The 23,656-nt window shown below is 32.2% G+C and overlaps 4 protein-coding genes across 8 annotated transcripts; 1 reads left to right on the forward strand and 3 right to left on the reverse strand.

The window, feature by feature from the left end:
- Nucleotides 1-325: 325 nt before the first annotated feature.
- Nucleotides 326-5,610, reverse strand: Ubc2 (ubiquitin conjugating enzyme 2). Of its 2 annotated transcripts, none has more exons than XM_070296783.1 (6): nucleotides 4,683-4,936; nucleotides 3,580-3,714; nucleotides 3,440-3,490; nucleotides 3,170-3,302; nucleotides 2,638-2,785; nucleotides 326-2,427 (listed from the first exon to the last, which is right to left on the reverse strand). In XM_070296783.1, the coding sequence occupies exons 2-6, from the start codon at nucleotides 3,708-3,710 to the stop codon at nucleotides 2,330-2,332; spliced, it is 561 nt and encodes a 186-aa protein (XP_070152884.1). In that variant the 5' UTR covers nucleotides 3,711-3,714; nucleotides 4,683-4,936; the 3' UTR covers nucleotides 326-2,329. The 2 variants fall into 2 exon arrangements, with proteins under 2 accessions (XP_070152884.1, XP_070152883.1); XM_070296782.1 differs by lacking the exon at nucleotides 4,683-4,936 and adding an exon at nucleotides 4,943-5,610 and having other exon boundaries at nucleotides 327-2,427.
- Nucleotides 5,611-6,394: 784 nt separating this feature from the next.
- LOC138933780 (cilia- and flagella-associated protein 36) lies at nucleotides 6,395-9,325 on the forward strand. The gene is made up of 5 exons (XM_070296780.1): nucleotides 6,395-6,741; nucleotides 7,205-7,380; nucleotides 7,682-7,869; nucleotides 8,065-8,362; nucleotides 8,583-9,325. Exons 1-5 carry the CDS (start codon nucleotides 6,633-6,635, stop codon nucleotides 8,835-8,837), a joined length of 1,026 nt encoding a protein of 341 aa, XP_070152881.1. The 5' UTR covers nucleotides 6,395-6,632; the 3' UTR covers nucleotides 8,838-9,325.
- A 223-nt stretch (nucleotides 9,326-9,548) lies between these two features.
- Flfl (serine/threonine-protein phosphatase 4 regulatory subunit 3 flfl) lies at nucleotides 9,549-17,510 on the reverse strand. Of its 3 annotated transcripts, none has more exons than XM_070296779.1 (6): nucleotides 16,314-17,510; nucleotides 14,231-15,829; nucleotides 14,050-14,147; nucleotides 13,702-13,802; nucleotides 13,403-13,599; nucleotides 9,549-13,174 (listed from the first exon to the last, which is right to left on the reverse strand). In XM_070296779.1, the coding sequence occupies exons 1-6, from the start codon at nucleotides 16,509-16,511 to the stop codon at nucleotides 13,088-13,090; spliced, it is 2,280 nt and encodes a 759-aa protein (XP_070152880.1). In that variant the 5' UTR covers nucleotides 16,512-17,510; the 3' UTR covers nucleotides 9,549-13,087. The 3 variants fall into 3 exon arrangements, with proteins under 3 accessions (XP_070152880.1, XP_070152878.1, XP_070152879.1); XM_070296778.1 differs by having other exon boundaries at nucleotides 9,552-13,174; nucleotides 13,996-14,147; nucleotides 16,314-17,509; XM_070296777.1 differs by having other exon boundaries at nucleotides 9,550-13,174; nucleotides 13,403-13,802; nucleotides 13,996-14,147.
- Nucleotides 17,511-19,384: 1,874 nt separating this feature from the next.
- Sip3 (septin interacting protein 3) lies at nucleotides 19,385-23,276 on the reverse strand. Of its 2 annotated transcripts, none has more exons than XM_070296164.1 (9): nucleotides 23,000-23,276; nucleotides 22,754-22,889; nucleotides 22,568-22,660; nucleotides 22,334-22,486; nucleotides 21,897-22,187; nucleotides 21,583-21,797; nucleotides 21,284-21,507; nucleotides 20,829-21,195; nucleotides 19,385-20,760 (listed from the first exon to the last, which is right to left on the reverse strand). In XM_070296164.1, the coding sequence occupies exons 2-9, from the start codon at nucleotides 22,880-22,882 to the stop codon at nucleotides 20,433-20,435; spliced, it is 1,800 nt and encodes a 599-aa protein (XP_070152265.1). In that variant the 5' UTR covers nucleotides 22,883-22,889; nucleotides 23,000-23,276; the 3' UTR covers nucleotides 19,385-20,432. The 2 variants fall into 2 exon arrangements, with proteins under 2 accessions (XP_070152265.1, XP_070152264.1); XM_070296163.1 differs by having other exon boundaries at nucleotides 19,386-20,760; nucleotides 22,754-22,912.
- Nucleotides 23,277-23,656: the final 380 nt, after the last annotated feature.

A 23,656-nucleotide genomic window follows, 5' to 3' on the forward strand; every position in this document is an offset into this window, starting at 1 on the left:
CAACATCATTAAAGTGATACAAACGTAATTTTGTTATTACAATAAAATTTACGATATTTTAGGAGCCAACATGTTCTTAACACATATTTATCTAGCTTTTATGTATACTAATAAATTTAATGACACTATTTACAGCACTTTTAATTAAGATCCTTTTCCCATTTCCTATGAATCTTTCTACAAGTTTGTCTAAACACAAATCTTATAGAATTTATATAATTGAGACTTACATTTAAGAAAAAAGGACAGGTGAGAATAATAATAATTATCCAGTATTAGAGTATAATAAATTGTATTTCATTCGTTATATCATTAGTTAAAAGACGATTATTTATCAATATATATATATATATAAGACTGATTTTCTTACACTTGTTCTTTTTTTTGTTGGTATTAATATTTTTTATACACGCGAATAAAAGAGCATTTATAGATCAACTGATCTCTTTTGGTATATTGCAAGTTTTAGATTATCGAAATCGCGTAAATAAATTGCTTTTTTCTTTCTATATTTGCCTTCTTTTTACAAGAAAATTTAATCCAACTCATAAATTTCAGATTGGATTCATAGATATAGCGTGCTCTCGTTTTTAGCGCGTATGACATTTATTTTTTATTTAATATATACTATATACGACATTTAGAAATAACGAGATCTATTATATTTTGTTAGTATTTCGGTAATTTCTCACAAATACACGCGTGGGCATGTACATGTACTATTTTATATATAATGATCTATATTTACAAACCCGAGGCAGGATTGACTTATCTATTCCACTTTAATTCACATAGTGTTGAAACTGCACACATCATATTAGCTTACAAAATATAAAGAGCCAAGGTTTGCCGACTAAATTAAAGTTCAAGAATATTTAATTTTAATATAGGAACTTACGCGAATCGCATATTTCGCATATGCACTTTACGCAATATTTACATTCCTCGAAAATTTCGTAACGAAAAGGATGCAAAGCGCGTTTACTTTACATAATAAACTGTACAATATTAGTATTCATCAAGCAAACTCTATTCTCCCCTCTCTGTCTTCGTTTCATCATCTTTATATAAACTATAATTACACTTACTATCCAGTATTTTTATAAGCAACTATCTATATTTTAGAACAGATATGTACAAAGTGACTTTAATCACCTTGCATTTGTGAAATCTTCACATGATATAAAAAACTATAAGAAATTATTTAAAAGACGCTTAATTCAAATATATCTGACATCTTAGAAATAATTAAAGTATTTAATACGCTCGAACTACTTCTGGTTGTTTCGAATATGCAATAGAATTGATATGTAAGAGTATTCTTTAAAATAATTAAATAATATGAAAAGTCTAAAAGACACAAATTGCACCAACATTGGTTAGCGCCAATCGCGCATAAGTAAATTTTCTCTTTCTCTATCTACATGATAACTAAAGTTGTGATTTTTAGAAGAGGGGGGATAAAAAATTGTCAATTAGAATTAGTAAACTTGAGTGATTGGTGCAATCGACAGTAAAAAAGTCAATTTATACATATACATGTATATATATAGACAGAATATAAATTCGGGTCAGAATTACAAGTTTTTTGAATATATCAGCATATAAGTATACAGTAAATTTATTTACAATTACATTTTTACGGATGGGCCCAGACAATCGATACAACATAAACATTTGCATCTGCTTCATGCAGAACATTACACATATTTCTGTGTATTATGAACACAAAATTGTATGCCAGTAAGTTTGCAATGGCTAAATTATAGTTATATATGTTATTAATTTATACCTCAAGTTAGGTGAGACATACGTATGAATTATAATAATTTAAATTGAATAATTCAATATAAAAATATGAGTTTAATTATGAAAAAAATGGCCCTCTATGTCGATATTTGTGTCACCTATATACTTAATTACTTATACTTTAGATTATTAATATTGTTCATGTTATCTCCTATTCTAAAAACATTAGCAGCATTGTGGGTAGTATTGTTGATACACAATACAATTCATTTAAATACTATCTCATTGTAACTTTTAAGTGAAAAACTCCTGTCTCATTATGCCCTAACACACTGTTTAAACACACTTGCACGCACATTCATTCGTCTTAGGCACATTACATACTCAACATAAAAGCACATCACAATCATGTTTGAGCTGATCTCAAATGACCTTTGATCACTTGTGTTTTCTGACCAACATGATCATAGATAAAGATGTATATGGGCTACATATGAGACAAGTTGTATGAGAGCAGCAGCGATCATAAGTCATGATTGGCATGAGACTAATAGGAGTTTAATATAAATTAAGAACATGCTCATGTAGCATAGCGCTTAGTCCAAAGCCGTGCTATGCGATCATGTTCTTCTCTATTTTGTAGATATTGTGTGGCTATACTACCTACCAATGGATCAGCTGTAAAATAAAATTATACGGGATCTATGTAATAATTATGTAAAAGGGAATGTGTGCGTGTGGTATCTATAAAATATAATTTTGAAAACACACACACACACGCGCGCGCGCGCCATATGTGTGTGCCATAAATATATTCATTGTTTGCAATGTATATATTTTATACTGAATTTGTAAATAAATTTGTAGATAATTTATTATAATGCCCACCTGGATTGCAGTCTGTTAAAAGGGAACATATTGACAGTAAGACTTTTGAAATTGTCAATGCAGGAGACCAATTATCCTTTAATATGTCTAAGCAGATAACTCCTTGACTATTTATATTGCAGTGGTAGATGCGTGTTCGGAATGTAACCTATAGGAAAACACATTTCTGTTTGGAGAACAGTGCGTATAGCATTATATAGTGTACACTGAATGAGAATGAAATAAAATTTGAAACTGTGAATTTTATAAACAACAGAATTTTAAAGAGATGGAAAAAATTATAAGTTCAATATTTATTTTAGAGCCTTTGTTTCATACAAAGATATAATTATTTAATATTATAACGAATATTTTATCATTAAATCAAAATATCATGTAAATATTTTGAAAGCTTTATAAAAAAATATATCAATATTTTAAATAATATTTTTAACTTTTATTTATTCTCTTTTCATCGCTCATATAATTGTATATAAATAAATTTAATATTTGTGTAATACACGATACAGAATTAATAAAACTAGCAACCTACCTTAGGAGGTTTAAAGGGGTATTCTGGTGAGAAATGTATATCAAGAAAAAATACACCACCCTCATAAACTGAACCTGGCGGACCTAATATGGTAGAGACCCACTCGTACAAGTTATCACCTTTTGGTCCTGCACTGTAAAATAAAATAAAATAAAATTTATTTTAATTATTTTAGTATGCACATATATTATTCTTATAAAGCATAAATCACATTTTAAATGTAATTCTGAAGTTTTATTTCACTGCATATAGTTAACAATAATAGTATACCTGCAATTGGGAGGTGGATCTAATGTGATTTCTGCCAATTCTTTTTGTATCCTGATAAAAATATTAAATATGTTTAGTAGCTACAAATTACCATCACATTAGGTATATATTGCATTGTGAGAGACAAAAATATGTTGCACCTTTTAGCAGAAGTTCCTAAAGCTTTTGACATCTTTGGATTTGGCTTAGCTTCTTTACTTTCTGGTTTATTGTCTGCCAAGGAGGAACCACGTCCTCGTCCAGTTCCACTGGATCCTGCTCCTGACGACATGATTCTGTAGTAAAAAAATAAAAATAAAAAGGTATACATGTAAATTATCATTTATATATAAAATTCTGTGTAATTAATGTAATAAAAAATGAAAAAAAAAAAGTATATATCATATATAAATTCCAAAATAATTTTCAAGCATAATGGGAATACATTAGACATTACATTTTTCTTTCGATATATTGCCCTTTAGTTGGAGTTCATAAAATATTCTTATAAAAAAATCAATTATGCATTGGCAATTCATGTTTCTATGAAGCATAAAATATAAGTTTACTAGAAAAAAAGCAGTAAAATTATTGATAAAATGTGCTTTACATTCATGTTAATTCGCGTCACATGTACAAAGTAAATAGAGAAATAAATTTCATTGTTTTGCAGGTAAATTGAAATCATGTTTAATTAACAACTTCGATAACGTAAAGCAATATAAAAAATTATTATATATGCATTGTATAATCAAACACCGAGAAAACGATTATCTCGTACTATGTTTCGCGCGTGTGCTCGACAAGGTATCGTAAAACAAAGAATTTCCATCGACAAACACGATTTCTCCTCTCCTTCCCCTTACTCTCTTCCTCACTACTCCGCAAAAACATAAACATCGCGCCGGATAAATATCGTCACTCGATATCTGCGCGTTGTATCTTTAAACGGCGTCGCGAAACATAGCGTGACGAGAGCCTGGCCGAAGAGAAGCATCGCTTCTCCGTCCCAAGGAGAAACGGATCGTGTTCACGATGTACGAGTAATGTGCGGGCCATTCGTACTAAAGACTTATGCGAGACGATCCGAGAAAAAGAGAAAAGATTTGTTAACATCATCGCGTTTGTTGTCTTCTTGTAACGCGCCGGGGTTCAACGCGCCCAAAATTGATTTCTCTTCGATGCGGGCGAGCACGCGAATTTCTCTCTCTCTCTCTCTCTCTTTTTCTCTCGGATCGAATGCATGCATCTCTTCGCAGCTTACGCTCGCAGGAAAGACGAGATTCCGGCTCAACCCAAGCGTCGGAAACTCGGGACGATGTATGTTCCCGGCACGTTCGCGTCGTCTACGAGTTTTCTCTCTCTCTCTCTCTCTTTCTCCTCCAAACCTCTATGGATATCCGTCCCTCTTTTAGGATACAATGCCACTTTTGATCCCTCTCCTAACCCTCTCCCTTTTCTAATTCGGCAGCGAATTTTGATCGCGCGAGAGAATGTTCCGAAAGCGATACGCGATGTATGTACCTCGTGCCCGATGTGTCCGCGCCGTGTTTGCTGTCGTCGCGCGACAAGCTCAGCTTCGCCGGGTCGTCGGTGGAGGGAGGTAGGGGGCGGAGAAGGACCGGCCCGCTGCTTCAGATACGAATGATCCCTCGACGATTTCCCTCGGCGTGGGATTAACGGTGTCGTGACCGCCGGACGGATCGTAGGCGGAGTAGCACGCGGCGATAACTGACCCTGACGACGGGCTTCTTTATCGTCTCTTCCGAATCACGCGGAATTAGTCACGTAGAGGATCTAGCACGCCCTATAACGAGACTATATGCACCGCCGTTGCCGCGATTCTCTCAACGTAGCGGCAGCAGCAACACTCACGAGGAACGCGCAGCGCACGGCGCACCGGCGCGATCGTCCGGCTGATCGACGACGGTGACGATGATGACGGTCGGACAACGATTGCGGCGATGCTGAAAAAAAAAAACAATAGCGGACGAGCGCACGGAGACAATGGATCTTCGAATCGCCCTCGCGGAGTGTTTTGTCCCAGCGCTCTCTCCTCAGGCCCTCATCCTCGTGTCACGACCATTCATCTCACTTTCATGTCCCGAAATTACAATCGCGGCGTCCTTCTTTCGAGCGCCGAAACGTGCGCATCTCTGCGTCGGCCGGATGTTGACTCTATCGCCGCTGCGGCCTGCGGTGGACGCTGACAATCCACGCTTTCACGCGGGCGCTGCGATCGGCCCGGCGCGCCCGGCGTTACCGGCTGTTATCGGCACACGGACCGCGCCAATTTCTCTCTTCTCCGGTTGATTTAAGAAAATCCCCTAGCGCTCCGAGAGAGCGCGACGCCGTCTCTCTTTCGATTCAAAAAAAAAATCGAGGCGCGAATCAATTTTACGGTCGAATTCAAAAGACACTTTGCACATATTGAATTGGAAGAAAAGTGACATCGTTGTTACTTTTTTCTTTTGTTTGTAATAAAACATACTAAAGTTTTCTATCGAGAATACAACATATTACTTTCCTCTTTCAATCTATTTTATTAATTCTTGCATTTATTAACGCGACGTGAAATAAGAAAATCTCTTTTATAAGAGTTTATACTTATCTATAAAAAGCAGAAGATTATTCGTATGCCTAAAAAGAATATCTTTTGTATCCTAAAAATTGAGAGCGTTGTGTATAAATTATTACACATGATTTGCATATGATGTATTGTATATTGAATAAATGATCTTTTTCGATTAATCTTGTCGTGACTTCACGAAAATTCTACATATCTACGTATAAATTTTATCTGGAATTACAATCGCGTTTTCATAAATTACATCTTATTGATATTGTTGGATATATAAATTAATATATATTAGTTTCTTTTCATTATTTTCGAATAGCTATTTTGTACATATGACGAGCTCATATGTACCAATGTAGATATTAATGAAATAGTCTATATTATATATCGATTTCCAGGTATCATCTATCTATTCATCGTAATCGAAACCATAGACAGACAACACGCATCGATCCGGAAGAATGATATCAGCGCAGGTCTATTCCAATGTATTCCGATATCTCATGTTTTGTCCTACGTAACTATGACTACTAAAAGCTAAGAAAAGTCGTACTCGCGGACAAACACGACTGTAGAAGGGACACTCGACACAAGTGAACGATTTCTCATTTGAACATCAAAGACAATTTCAGCGAAATGAATGACAAAGATGACAGTGCTTGGGTATTCGATTCCTTGATTGGATTTCTACAGGGCCCCATATGGTCATCGCCTTTACTGACATTCATCGAGGAAAAGTCCCTCGGTTCGTATAGTCATCGAAAGCATCTTCGTTTTTTTTTTCCATCATAAAAATGACAATTCTTTTTTCTGCTGAAATTTTTTAATATTCAATTAAATAAAAGAAAGAGATCAGTATCGCTTATAGCGAACATTATATATATATGGTATACGTTTTATTAATATATTTCGCATTAAGCCGTTTTTTCGGTGTAAAATATAAGCAAACGCACTGTTAAATACAAATGTTGTTTGCATTTAAAAATACGCATGTATTTCGAATGATTTGTCTACCTATACTTTTATACACATCTGCTTCGAAATATATATCTATATAATACTTTCTTTCCACAACACATATGTACATACACACGCGCGCGCACAGAAAAAAAAATGTAGCTTTTCCTAGTAAAATCAATGAAACTTTTCAGCTGAATGTTACAACAAAACATGATAATAAATATAATTATCTATCTGATATGTCATAGTTTTCGAGGCAAACACCGAAGATTGCGAAGAGTATCGGAAAATATATCAAGAATATAAAAATTTAGTTGATTTGCTACTGGGTTGTTTTATGGAGGATATGAGTATCTCACCGGAACAATTTGAATATGCGTGCACTGTTAACAGAGATACGAAGATTCCAATACAATTTCAACAAGTACGATCATTATATCCCTATATATTTATATAATAAATTATATTTTATACTTTCGTGTTTATTTCATAAAATTAAAAAGAACTCTCGTATGTATTCGATATAAAGAAAGACAAAAAAAGAAGATTGCATGATATTTATAGATATTAATATATTGTATATATAAAAATCCTTTTAGGTAAAGAAAGGTAAAAGAAATAATACATTACATACAATTTGACTATGATTTATATTAATAAATGTCTCATTTCATTCTCCTCTTTAAATGTATAATATATACGTTTCATCATAGCACGTTTTATAGAACTTGTTTGAGCAAATATGGGCGGCGAATGAATACGAGATATTCAAAAGAATGATGATACAAAAAAACTTGGAACTTCAATTACAAGCGTTAAATATGATCGAGCAAAGATACGGTCTCACACCTGCCTCCCTCGTGTATGAGGATGGTTTTATCGACGATGAATTGGTCATGGAAGACTTGATAACGTATGTCGTATTGTAATTAATATACAAGCCAATACATTATTATTTTTAACTAAATAAAAAATAATCTTATTTATACGTCGCATAAGAACAGTAAAACTCAAACTATTTAAAGATAAAAATCTAACAAACGATCTTATGTATGTGTATATTGAGGAAATTGAAATTAAATTAACTATCTTATGTATCTGTGTATAGTAAACAAGTTTTGGAAGATCAGAGGAAAGAAGAAGCAGGTATATCGCCTGAAAAAACGTTGATTGCCGAACATGAGCGTTTGGCGGTCGAATATCACAATGAAAGAGTGTTATTGGAAGAAGCGCTAAGAAAGTCGAAAAATGCCTCCAGGAATATTTCGGATGACGAATCCATGGAAGAGATTAAACATGCCACCGCGTCCGTTGAGGAAGAATCGTCAGAGAAATTTCGTGAACTTAAAAAGACCGAGCCCCTAAAACCAATACCGATTTCAAAAAAGAGATCCGATGAAGATGAGGTAGTCACTTTTTAATTTATTTTAATTCTATATATTAATATATTATATATATATTATATTATATTATATATATATATATATATAAAATATATTAATAAATACGTATGGAAGCATTTTTCTATAAAAATAAGCAGAGAGATCTAAAATGTATAGTACAATATGTATAGTAACGTGTTTGTGGAAACAAAAATATATTGCATTCAGTTACGCATTATTACAGATGAATCCGGAAGATATTAAAAAGAGGCAGGATTATCTAAAAGCCAGACGAGATAAACTTGTAGCTTTGAAAAAGGAAGCTAGAAGTCAGCAGTTAGAAATGAATAAAACCCGGCCGAGCTCGGCTAGAGTAGTTGCCGAAGCGACTATGAAAGGACAGCAAGAACTGGAAGCAGCACAAACTTTAGATCCTTCAATACTTCAAGTACGAAGGGCTCTTGCAGCTCGATTAAAAGCTGAAGTTGTGCATAAGTAAAGTTAATTTTTCTGCCTTATATTGCTTATTCATGATATTAATTATAGATATATATGTCTTAAACTCTCAATTCCAGTAAAGTGCTTCACATAAATGCTAATTGTGATATCTTGCGATAAAATAGTATTGAAAAATGTGTTATGTCATTGAAAAATGTGTTATCGAATGATACGTATCAGAGTTTTTCGAGAAACGTATATACAATGTACGAAAAATTGTAAGATACTTCGATGTATCTATACGTTTCATTGCTTTAAAAGAATATCTTTATTTATGTAATATCTTTCATAAAAAAAAAAGGGTAAATTTGCAATCATACACATCCGCCTATATATTATATTTTATCTAATTGAAGATTTAATTTAATAAAATTAATAAAAAAATATATTATTTTTAAAAAATTTGCTCGCTATAATATTCTTGTATAAGAATATATGTTTGTATAAGAATATAAATTTGTTTAAATATTGCAAAATATTCAATAATGAGAGTTTAAAGTGTACATTTATAAAAACATGTACGAAAAAGAATATATAAAACAATAAACTAATATAAAAGATATAAAATAATGCTTAGAAATATTTACAATTATTATACATATTAATTAGATCAAATGACATTAATTATTTACATTCATATTTGGCAGAAATTTAAAGTAGATTAAGATAGGTTAAAACTTCGATCACACTGACAAATATTATATAGTCATCTAATTTTAGATTTTATTTAATTAAATACTCTTCGCACCTCTACAACACACTGTATTTGTATAACACACATTTATAACACTCATTCTCACTTCTTTGCAGTCTACTGTCTAATAAATGAAATGGATTCATAGCATAATACCAGCATTATAAGTACACTATACATAAATATTTCTAATTCTTTTTCATCATTATTATTTAATTAATTATTGAAGCACATTTTTATGCAATGTAATGAAAAGCAGTATAAATTTATATATCTCTAGTTATATAATATATATCTGTAGAAATGTCATGGGTGTTTAATATAAAAATTTAATATAAATGTATAATTATATATAAAAAAATACATATAATTTATTATAAATTTAAATTAAATATAATTATCTTTTTCATATCATTCAGATATATATATACCGATCTTAATTTCTTCACAGTCAATATAAAACTTAGAAATAAATTATTCATTAATTAATATCGGGTAAAGTGCTCGTAAGAGTTAAAGAATTTTCTCGATAGTAGTTGCTTGCTTTGTGCTATGAATCCTGCATTTAGATATTATTTCTTTGTTAGTCTGATTAATCTTTCATTCTTCAGTAGAATAAAATGCAAAATATCATTTTTCAATTACAATTCATTCACTTATCATCATAATACACACAGGATTGTATATCTTTTATGCTTGCTCTTAATTCACAAAAATTCACGAATAGCTTTTCATATAAAAAAGTCTCTTTTTCTGTGCATATATATGTATATGCGTATGTGTTGTGTATGTCTGTATACATATATATATTTTCAAAGAAAAAGTTTCTTATTCAATCATTACATAATTAAAACGCATATTATTATTAGCACGTGATATTGTACAATGTGTGCTTGTCCATCTTCTTCCTTTAATATTACATTGATGTGACGGTTGAAAAATGTACGTTTGCGATCTCGGCGACGGTTTTAAAGCAGAGTGTTTTAGACTGTCGTATTATATGTATATTTTTAAAGCTATACATGTATAATATATAATAAAATATTATATTTAATAGAAGACACAAAATCAATTTTCTTAGCAACGAATAAACGTGATATTAAAATGATTCCTTTTAATCTATTGGTAAATTGAATCACTAAAATGATTATATTTAATTTGATACTAAAAAAATTTTTATTTTAGAAATTTGACTAAATTTATAATAATAGTTATAAATCAATATATTTAGAGTTTATTGTATTTCATTCTTTTCAAAATATATTTAATACAATATATACTAAAACTAATATAAAAATCGAAACGAGAAGAGATGCAAGAATTTGCGGACAATGACCAAGTTTATCAGTGATGACGAAATACAGGTGAAGAAACATAGTCCAGAATACTCTGTATATAAATATATATATATCAAATTTCTCTCTTGATTGAAATAGCACGAGATCGCATTTTTATTTTCTAGTATCACTTAGATATTAATTTATTTTTTTACTTACTGCACATTCTTTGCACCCAAAATGTAGCACATTTTAGGTTTAATATATTTTTTTCATTTTATCGAATAAATTGTGGATATATGTAAAACACACATAAAGAACAACATTACTCATCATCTTACTTAACTAATTAATATTAGCCTTTGTTACATTTCAGTGTTTATCATCAGTCCAAGTTGCACAATATTTTATGTACATGTATCACTCAGCTCCAGCAAATTTACCTATTCAGATATTCACAATTTGTTCATCTCGTGATGTGAATTAACTTTTTTAAATCTCTCTTTCACAGTATCATAAGTCAATATATATGTATATGTGTACATGTGTATGTATCCTCTCATTCGATATTTCAAGCATATGTACTTACAGTTCTAAAGCAGTCTTGGAAATTTTTCTGGATATTAGGCATATTGTTGGAAAATTTGTACATTAGCTTTTACACTCTGTGTATGAAATTAACTAAATCAAAAACAATGCAAAAATAAATGTTTTAACAAATACTATAGCAATAATGGTAAATGCTAAAAACTCATGTTTCTATTGTCAGCTTTATCGGTTGTATAAATGATTAGGAGAAAAAATTTCTTTCGGAGTTCATTCATATATGTATATAAAATACATATATGTATATATATATATATATTTAAAATATATATTTTATATATACATATAATGTATCTAAAGCAATTATATATATTTTGTTTAAAAATGTGTTACATTTCTATAAAATAAAATATTTTGTGTCAAGTCTTTAATAGCAAGCACAAATTAAAATTTGATATTGCATCTTCTGATATTATCTTTTTTTCTATCCAATATATATAAAGTATATATTGCATTATAAACATGCTTATAATTCAACAAAATTAAATTATGTGTAACTTTAAAATAAAATATTTAGAAAGTAATGTTTTTATATATAAAGCGCTTTTCTGCAATTTTTGGCTTCATTTTGCCCATCTAGATACAAATAATTTATATGAACAATATGCTTGAAACTTAATGTTCAAGAATCACATGATACACATCCAGGTTATAATTTTTTATACATCAAGGATTAACATTGGGCATGAAGTGCAGACTGGTAAATATACATAAATCAAATATTTATTATACAGTTACTACTACTTACATTGACAACCGAAAAGCTTATTGAAAGTATTTTAAAGGGAACTGATTTCTTAAAGAAATTATGTGTTTCTGTTTAATTCAAGTATGATTGTGTTTTACAATCGTTACAAATATACATATATATACAAACTAAATACTATTTCTGTTGAACTGGATAAAGTTTCATAGTGCCTGACCTCCTCGAAGCATAGGTCTCTCTATCGCACAACAGGCGATAAGAAACGTACAAATGGCAAAACAAAGCGCTCGGTTGTTCTTGTGCGGTACATCATGTACTCTTTGTCTTCTTCGAATCTGATCTTACAACGCATATTGTAAGTTCTTTTTTAACAGACTTACCAGATAATTGTAATCACTGTAGTCACAGTTTAACTACGACATTGCAGCATTACCGAGTATCTAAGCGTATGCTTAGAGAACTCCTATATCTGTAAATCAGTTGAATTTGACTATCTGTAGCCAAATTCTCTTAGTTTATTCATAATTATCCATGAGATTATTTTCTCTAGTGCACAAGGTGTTTCCAGACAAATGGAATGGACTATGATTCGTTTAATATCTGTAACTTTTCTTTACGCATTATATAGTACATCGTGCTACATCATATTATGCCACAATACTACCACTGTTCGTTTCATTAAAGAAAGTTCATTCTTCCTTTGTTTTATTGACATTCGACCGATATAATTTACTCAGTTTTCATTCAGACCCTATTTATGTTTTGCATACTATACACAGACCTATGAATGAGTGCCCACCACAAATTTCCTTTAAAAGCACTTATTGTTGTGTCCATTCCTTAGCAAGAGTTCAATCTATGTCTCTTTCAAAAATGAGAAGATAGATCTGTTTTTATACGTAAGAGGGTCGTGAAATGATAATGGTAATTAAAAATCACAAATGTCTTGTTCTTTCCAAGTTTGCCTACTATGACAATCGTTGTCGTTTTGGGGAGGGACTTGACTCCGAATCGTCATCGTCCTCATCTGAATCTCCTTCATAATCGACTAATCCCTGAAAATTAAATTGCTAAATCTTAATTTCATACGAAATCTACAGATTACTGTAAGATTTGTCTGTATATAAATTGCTATTTACAAACCAACTTAATTACTATGTCAATAGGTGACTTTGAGTATCAATTAACTTAGTGGCATATAAAAAAAATATGTTACTACTACATTTGTATTGTACTACTAAAATATTCCAAATATGTATATATATCTTTTTTAGAAGATTTACCTTTTTGAATAGTGCAGTTCCTGTTTTTTCCACAGTTCCGATAGCTGGAGTAGGATTTATGTCCGAAGCAATTGGCGATTCATTCGTTGTTGACGAACTATTATTGATTTGTGGTTGTTGCGAGGTAATGTTATTATTAGAAGTATTGTTGTTTAACACAGACTGCTGTTGCTGTTGCTGCTGATGACTCTTTGAATCTGCAAGAGCGGAATTAAGTGCAAAATTTGAAAATAACGATTCTTTCTTGACAGAAACCGGAAGTATAACATCTGTTGCTACCGCGGGTACTACCGCCTTACCCTCATCATACTCCTCCTCTTCGTTAAACCATAGTTCTTCCTCTTCCTCTAGCTGTCTCTGGTCTCTTCGATACCGACTATTCCGCAAAATTGATGGGACACTACGCATAAAAAAAAAAAAAAAATTATTTTAATACACTACATCTATTATGACATATAGAAATAATTATCCTGACAGTTTCTGTGTATTGGTACATTTATTATATTATGTAATATATTCTACATAATTTTGTTCTTTATTTTATTTTTGTTATAACAAAAATATAGAAAATGTACGTTTCATAATGTATATACCTGTCAATTGTGGTTCTATCACGATCTTTTAATTTGTCTTGATGTTGTTCGTACCTTAACTTCAATGCCTTAAATGTTTGTACATAATCAATTGCTTCCAGTTCCTTCGAAAAGTTTTCAACAACATGTGAACATAGTGACTTGATATCCTCCTAGAACATTACAACAAATTATATAAATAAAAGTAATAAAAACTCGATTTTACCTGTAATCTCTATTAATTGTAAGCACTTACCAATTTGATAAACTCAAACATTTCCAATATAGCCGAATCCAGAAGATTGTATCTACCATTGTTTCTTACAAATGCATCGAATACAGGGGCAAATAAATTACCCTTAATTATATATCTATTATAAAACTCGTCCTTTAGAGCTATAATTTTCCTCATAAACCTTAATGCACATAGTACTAAAAATGTGTGTGTTGATTTCATTAAAACCAATATTCTTCTAAGTAAATCTTTGTTCAATATGCAGTTCTTAATATGGTATGTGTGGTGTTCCACACAGAATGATAACAGTTCTAAGATCAATCCCAAAAGTTGTACTGTTCTGTAATCCTCTCTTGCAGGTCGTTCTCCGATTGTGTTTGCTAGGAGAGGCGCTATTAAAGTACCAATACTATTCTTGTAAAAGTAATTTAAGAAATCAGTCTTTTCTGATTTGTTAACAGAAGCCAACATGTTCTCTGGATCCAGAAGTAAACGTAACACACCAGCCAATTGGACTGCACCACCCAACTCAGGATCGCTATCTCCGACAAGTTGAGCAACTATTACATTTACTAACATTTGGTCCTGTTCTGTGTTATTTATCTGTTGTAATGTATAATCCCGTACAACACTTGGAGAATATTCTACGATATAAGTCAATATATCTATACTGGCCGTTTTTGTTTGCGCATCGTTCATCGCTAAAGTGATTTCTAAAGCGGGAAGTATACCAAGTGCTGTTAATGTTTTATAAAACGCCTCTTTCCCTTGCGGCTGAAGATTTTGCGAAAAATTGCAAAATTCCTTCAAAAAAAGAACCAAATCGCGTCTCTTGCTATCTAAGGTCGCTTCGTCTGTTAACTGACGAAAAAGTTCAGTAAGAAATTTCTCATCATCCTGTATCAAAGTCACTATTTCAACTTTATTGAAGAATATAAAACTACTCAATGTACTCAACATGTTGTCCTCGAATACACTCGGGGTTGGCAGCACTACATCTTGAATGTATTGAACTCTGTACGTTTGATGAATCTTGGCTAACAATTCGGTATTTGTAATAGGAATTGCTTGTTTAAATCTGGCTAACTGTCGCAGATATTCTCTATGCCTCTTTGGCTGAGATAACGTTGGCTCGTATTCCAAACATCCAACAACATCAAAAATTGTATCATCGCTGAACATAACTTCAAACAATGCATTCTTATTAAGTAGGAAAATATTTTTGAATATATCATAAAGATGATGCAATCCCTCAATGTTCTCTAAATCTTCACACGTACGAAAAAGATTTAGCAATTTCTTAATATAACCTTCAGATTCTAGTGCTACTGCTAATTTTTCTTTTCTCATTGGGGATGTTAAACAATTTTCTATGAGCTCGTTAATATCTTCCAATCGACTAAGTTCACATGGAGGTAATTCGATAGGTGGTGCTGCATCTGACATATCATCAAATCGTTCATCTTCAGATTCTTCCACAATATCTTGCGTAATTTCCACAGATGGATCCTTGCCTTGAACTTGACAAATCTTTTCCCATATTTCGTCACAGCCAGCCTTTTCTTGAAAACTTAGGGCTAAATCGAAATTATCTCCTTCAGACCATACTATTAAAGTGTCCTAAAATCATACAACAATTTATTTGTATACGTCTATGTATATATTAATCCTCCTTTTATTGCTCTTCTATATCATGCTACATAAATTATATATCCAATATGTTAATATTTATAAAATAAAAAAAACCTGGTTTACAATATAAGCGTCAAATATTTTACAACAAATAAACAATATTACAAAACATTTTCTTATTTCAAATTTTATCAAGAAATTAAAGTAATACATTATTTTTTAAAAAGATATTACTTTTATTTTTCTAACATAAAACTAACATTGTTCTATAGTTTTATTATTCATAAATATAAATATTTATAACTTTTGTAAATCACGAACTTTGCATTAATCATATACCATGGTAGCGTAACACGTGTGAATGACGATATGAATACGACAAAGACCAAAAATATATAGAGAATCATAAGGATCTCTTTACAATAGAGTCGTAACGAAAACAAATCAATAAAATTCTTCGATCGCTTATTACCTGTTGTTTCTGATATGCTGTATCAGGTTGTATTCTACTCTCTAGTAAAACAGAGCCATCGCTTTCAGCTCTTACTAAAAGAGAAATCCCCTTTAATCTATCTACATAGGAGGAGGAAACATGGCCTGTACCACGATCATCCCATTGTCTATCCGCATTAAGAGCATACAATTTCACTCTCCTACGTGTATCCGTCATATTGTAAAACTATTTAGTGCACTTTCTCTCTGATATCACCAACTATTCCGCATGCCTTTCCGAATTAGCTCAATCTTTGGCTCTCTCTCAGCGATTATCTCTCTATAGGAAACCTTCAGATATTTAACCAATCAACGAGTGGACAAAAACGGAGATATGTTAAATTTCCACATGCCCTTATACAATTCATCAAGGTTTCTTGTTATTGCATCCTATGCACGGTATAAACAAAATATGCTTGCTATATCAACGTCTTTATCGAAAGACACACGCGCGCTGCGCGAGACTAGTGTTTCAGTCGGAACCTCGTGTGACGGATAACGAAACACCAAGTTTTATACACCATTCGATTTCGGCGTCAATCGAGGTAGAGGAAACGCGTGTTTCGGCAGACTTGGAGCATAGCATGAGCAATGGTAGTTGCGCACTTCCCCGCCTTTCTCGTGGCTTCGCCGAATTATCTATGACGCTGAATGTGCACGACGCACCGTTCTCTTTACGCAAATTACCTCCCGACGATGCTCGTGGTGCGTCTCCTAATGAAAAACTTTCCCTGAAAGAGACGAGTACGCGCGGGAAACGTCCGCACGACGTATGTACTTGCACTCTCACGTGTCGCGTTTGCGACGTGTTCGAGACACACCGGTTTTAGATACGAGACACCCGATCGGCTTGCGGATGTCGCGGTTTTACTTCGATGGACGATACTCCCCGTCGACGGCGAACGATGCGTGTACGATTCTCGTTGCTGTGTACGATTCTTCCCGCGGCAGCGGCGGCGAACGTAGAGAGTCCGAACGATAGAGGCTACCTCCGCGATGCGGCTGCTCATAGGAACACGATTATCTCGCGTGAATACCCGTGACAGTCGTCGCCGGCTCGCATCGCCGTTCGTCCCGCGTTTCCCCTAAGCTATATCACTCTAAAATTGACATAGGCAACCCACAAGCAGCCACAACACTACATTCCGCCATGATAGATCATAACAACGCGCCACGGGGTCTCCCGCATACGACACAAGGATGCTGGCGCGAATTTCGAACGGTTGAACGATCGAAACCTCGTTCGACGACTATATGGCGAAGACACTCTTATCGAGAATCATTGGAACGATATCACAACCGTACCGATCGACTCCTTTACGACACTGCGATGATAGAGTATATATAATCGTGATCGCCAATTCTATATATCCGGATATCGATGGATCGACGATACAAAAGTCGGAGAAATCTAGATCGCGACGATGATAACGATCTCGAGGTCACGCCGTCGGCAACGCGAAAAGTGATACGTTCGATAAACGTTCTTGTCAATTCTATGCGATTTTTTTTTTATTTCCTATGCGTTTTAGAAACGCCATGCTTCCTTCTCTTCGACGCCGTGCGAATGAATTTTTTTCGGAACACAGGGGATCCGACGACAGATTCAACGACTCGATCGCTGATGATGTCATGATTCAAAGATGGCCGATGAGCGACTTTCGGAAAGTGTGCGACTTTGAAATGTTAAATTGCGGTGAACGTCATAAAATGCATGTAAAAATATATTACTCGAAAAATTTGATCAGTTTTTTTTTCGAATAATATCAAATGATATTTCTTTCCTTTGGAAACAGAGCAACAATATTTAATTGGATCGCAGCCCTATTTTCGAATTATGACAAATTTTATTAACGATTCTCGATAAGGGAAAAATATAACAGAGATTATTTTCTTATTATCATCCAATATATAAATTGAATATATACAATATGGAATTTAACATTCAATACTTGTCATATTCTTAAAAGATTCTAAATATGTAATTTTGTATTATTTAAGTTTGCAACTTTTGACAATTCACAATGCACGTGTATATTCTAATCCTCTCATTTTCATGTTTTTTTTTCACAATGTGTGATAAAATAATTTTATTAATTGTAAGATAAAAAATAATTGTATATAGATACGACACACACACACACACACACACGCACGCACGTATGATAATATAGAAAAAGACAGAATGTACAAGATTATAAAAATTTATATGGGTATATATATATATATACGGCAAAAAAACTATATTTGTCTACCCAATATGATATTGGGTAGACAAATAGTTTTTTTGCCGTGTAAAAAGACAAATTAATTAAATGGATATATTAAAAATGATGCGATGTATTTGCGAGTATTATATGTTATTAGATGAAGATCAATCTAATTAACTTATCAAAAAATTCGCTGTATTAATGTGCAACGAGTCCCGGTATCAGATATATATTATATATATTCTGTTTTGCGAAACGAAGAGCGTGCGCATTTCGAGATGTTAAAATGAGGTTATAAATATACTTTTCGAGTGATCGATAAGACTTAATAGACAATTTATGTCAGATGGATTTTTGTCTCATATCGTGCAATATACAGCTTTTTAATTTTTCAAATCATACAATCGCATTTGTTATTAGATCGATAGTTTTCTCACAAATGTGTCAAATATAAAAATGCAATTCTTTTTTAAAAAGGAGTAATGTCTAATAATTACACATATACATGCTCATAGCAAGAAAAAGAATAACATATAATATATTTGATAAAAATATATAAATGACAATACATTTTCTATGACAATAAATCATTTCTTTCTATTAATATCCACCTTATTTTTCACATTGCTATCGAGATAATTGTAAACAAAGTTAGTCATAAAAATGCATATATATGATTTAAAACTCTATTGAAAAAAATTTGTATTATAAATATACATATTTGAAGAGAAAAATAATATATCCTTGTGAAAATTTTACTTTAATGTATAATTATACTTATCCTGTGCGCAATATCTTGAAATCCTATCTTTTATTTAAGAATTTACTTATTTGCATATATAATCAAATGCCATACTAGAATAATAAGAATATTGATGTTATTTATAGAAAAGGAATTTAAAATCATATTTATTCAAATCAAGTTAAAGTTTATATCTCTGCGTTTCTCATATATATAATTTTACACGTATATAGTAAATAATGATTTTTACAAAAAAGAGAAAAAGGATTATATGTATTAATAAATAATTATCTTATTGTATATTTTTTATATATAGTATAATATAATATAATAATTATATATTATAGTATATTTTTTATATATGATATAATATAATATAATAATTATATATTATAGTATGCTATAATTATTAGAAATGCTTGTACTATTATTATTGTAAGTAATATTGATATCTTTTCTTGATTCAATCGTAAAAGAATAAGAGAAAAATTGCTTATTTACAAGTAATATGATTATAATTATAACTATATATAAGAGAGAAATTTTATATATTAAAGCTTAAGGGCAAAGGTACTCGAATACATTTTATGTAAAAAATATAGAGAGAAAATTTCACAAAGTTTCACAAGAAATTTTTTTATACAATTGTAAGAATTATATAAAGAATCTAAAAGAAAGTCTAATTATATACAAATAAACATGATTATAAATCTCAAAATTGTAATGCCAATAGAACTAATTTATCATACCTCTCATACATATTTTGATAATAGAAAGATAATACTCTGATTTATAAAAAAAAGACAAAAAAAAATTGTCATTTCATTAAAAAATAATTCTTCATGTGTTCATGAATGCTGATATTTTAACTTCAGTTTATGATTTGAGTCTCGAGCTTTCAGTCTCAGTTATTACTAATTCTTGGATTTAACAATCGCTAGAGAATCTTTATAATGATTTCTATCTTTCCTTAACAGATTGATTGACTGATTCGAATATCATTCAACTCTCTCATATCGATCACAAAATCCAAACTTCAGTTGTTACAGTCCTCAATTATTAATTGTTTGAATTAATTGAGGCCGATATTTAACCAAATTAAAGACTATTATATTACATAATCTTTATCACACAATTTTATTTTTATTTATTCTGTTGCTGGCGGAGGTGAAAATTTTTGTAATCTACGTCTGCGTAACATTTCTTGTTCGTTCGAAGATTCTGTCTCAGTCCTAGACAAATCTGGCATATCGGTAGATTCGTTAAATGTTGAAACATCTTCTTTTGATGTACTAGGAAAAGAAGAATTTTGTTTAGATGTACTCGAAGTAGGAGTATCTTCCGCTTTAACCTGAAAATTTTCACTAGTGATCCCAGCGTTTGCATGCGCTATATTGCTTGTACTTGGTTTTGCTATTGTAGATGTGTCCAATGTACTATCGATATTGCTTGCAGAACCGTTATGCACAGGAATGCTGTAATTTCAAATCATATTATTTATGTATAATGTTTATAAAATGCATAATTTAGATTACACACTCACTTAGCTGTAACAGCCACTGTTTGATATTGATTCATCATTGCATTGGCTGCATCCAGTAAAAGTTGAATTCTTTGCAACGTTTGTATCCTGGCCTGAACAGCTTGCCGCAAATTACCTTCCATCGCTCTAAGCTCTTCTTCGCTTAGTTCAGTTAAATTTGGTGGTGGTACTGGAATAGGCGGCAATGGCACTATTGCAGGGAATAGTGGCGGGAAAAGCGGTATATTTCCAGTAGGTGGTATACTTTGAGGTGGAGGCGTACTTCCAGCATTATTTTGAGGTGGTTGCTGCTGCTGCTGTTGTTGTTGTTGCGGCATTCCTGGAGCTGGTAACCCAGCCCAAAATACTGGGAAATGTAATGGTGGCCCTATATATATTTCAAATAGCAAAATTAGGTTAAAAATGAATATTTTTCACATATATAAAACTCGAATCTAACAAATATAAAATCATACCAATAGGGGGATTGCCACCAGGTGCTTGTGGAGGTTGAGGAGGCGCCTGCGGCCCTGGCTGGGGAGGATTTTGTTGCCTAGGTGGTGCATTGTTCGGTGTAGGTCGTAAAATATTCAAACGGCATGTCGGACACGTTTGTTGACGTTGAAACCAAGAACGTAGACAAGCAGTATGGAAAATGTGATTACACGGCAATTTTTTACTAGCTGCAACCATTTCTTCCCTGTATCAATTTAATATACACACATTAAGCCACATTAAAGACATTATGAGATCATTTTACTTGCAATATTCTTACCGGCATATTATGCAGACATTATCAGCAGCAGCTAATTCTTCAGTTGTTGCATCTGGATAAAGTGTATTCATATTCCTGATAGCCCTTCGTGACATTACAATATCATGAAATGCTTTTTTAAAGTCACGCATTGTATAATACATAGGACGCAATGCAAATAGAGGTAATGTGAATAATTTTATCATTAAAGTCACAAAGGCAACATAGAGGATAACCTACAAGAGAAATAATTGTTTCAATTCGCAAGATGTATATATATATATATATGTGTCAAATTACAAATTCTGACAAAATTCTTATATTAGACCAATTACCTTTAATAAGCCAATAATCAATTCTGTATACAACAAGAATACTGGCTTGTTATCCCATGGATTTTCACTCTGTAGATCAATAGTGTGTAATACATATTTTACAGTGATATTAAAAACAACAGTCAGTAATATTGCATATTCAAAACCAAATACAAGTTGTACAGAAGGTCCTTTAGTAGCTGTTGTATTATATGCATAATGAATCATTGTTAAATTTATGCCAAATAAAAGTCCTAGTAAAGTAGCAACTCTGAGATGAAATAACCATGTGATTACTGGACTTCTTTCCATCTAAATAACAAGACATAGATTAGTTAAATATGTATGTTTAGATATTTATAGATAATTAAACAACTTTGCCATATATGATAAAAATCATACAAATGTATTTGATACACATGAATATTTCAAGTATAATGATTTGAAATTTAACTCACATAATCGACACGGTCTTCTGCAAGCCAGTGAAATGACTTCAAGAATAAGAGAAGAGTAAATAATGCTATAAACTTAGGACTGAAATCATCTCTGAACACTGTAAATGCCAAGCATGTTTCCGTCACCGCGTACCACACTTTTTCTACCAGATGCTGCAAACAAGAATAAATAGCGTTATGCGGAAAAATCGGCAGACAAGTGAGAAGAGTTAAGAAAGAGTTCAAACAACTCACCTCGAGCTCGGCAGCGCGTAGGGTACCGAAAAAGATTTTACGCAGAAAGGCGTTTATCATGAACGCGAGTATGAATCCTTGCGCGTAAATCACCTGAGTACAAAGCAATACATATGTAAAATGGTAATAAGCACACGGTAGTCGCGTGGCTTATCAGAAACGTCACGTTACGAAAAAAAAACTCACGGTCATGCTCGGATTGGATTTGGTTATGTGAACAACGGTCGGATAGAATTGTTTTCTTTGATAATATGCATTGCCGATAACAACGCACGTTAGCGCGGTGCTTATCAACATAATTCCAGCCTCCCTCATCTTCGTGCTGAAAATGTTCTCTCTTGTCAGCTAGCAAAAAATCGCGTTTATATATCCGAAAAAGAGAAATATATAGTTGACACTTGTCACACAGAGAATTTTACCACGGTTTCGTACCTCACAGCTGTAACCAACACGAGTTTCAGTCTTAAAACGTGGCGCTGATATCGTTACGATAATCTTCGATTATCCTAACCCTGTCATATATGTACACAAATAATTCGTTTTGGAGGACACCGCAGGTGTTTTCGTTTTTTCTTTTTTTTTTTACACACGAAAATGTCAAGGCAAACAATACATTAATATAATAACTCGTTACGATTTTGTAGCCCTAATTTTATCGTTAATTATACTCGCATAAGACGCGAAATATCAACCATTAATTTGATAGTAAGCGAAGGCCAGGCGGTGCCACATGATTGGTCATGCGTCGATGATTAATATTGCATTGAACCACGTGGATAATGATGATTCTTGCTTTCATTAGACATTCTGTCATATGTATGTTATTGTAAATATTTAAAAAGGGGCGGGAGCGATGCAGATATATTCTTTTTTTGGTGAAAAATAGCAAAGAAATATATATAAATAAAATAACGATTTAATTAATGTTATGGTAAAATAGATACATTCACAAGTCAAATATCAATTATGATGATTTGTATTACATGTTAATGAGCAACAATATATAAATATTACAATAGATTTGAATTTGTGAATGATAATGCGTATAATAAGGACATAGGCGGATATATGCAATGACTAGCTTCTTAA

Source organism: Polyergus mexicanus, unplaced genomic scaffold (assembly GCF_030449975.1).
Source record: "Polyergus mexicanus isolate NDT 795.1 unplaced genomic scaffold, iyPolMexi1.0 SCAF_5, whole genome shotgun sequence".
NCBI lineage: Eukaryota > Metazoa > Arthropoda > Insecta > Hymenoptera > Formicidae > Polyergus > Polyergus mexicanus.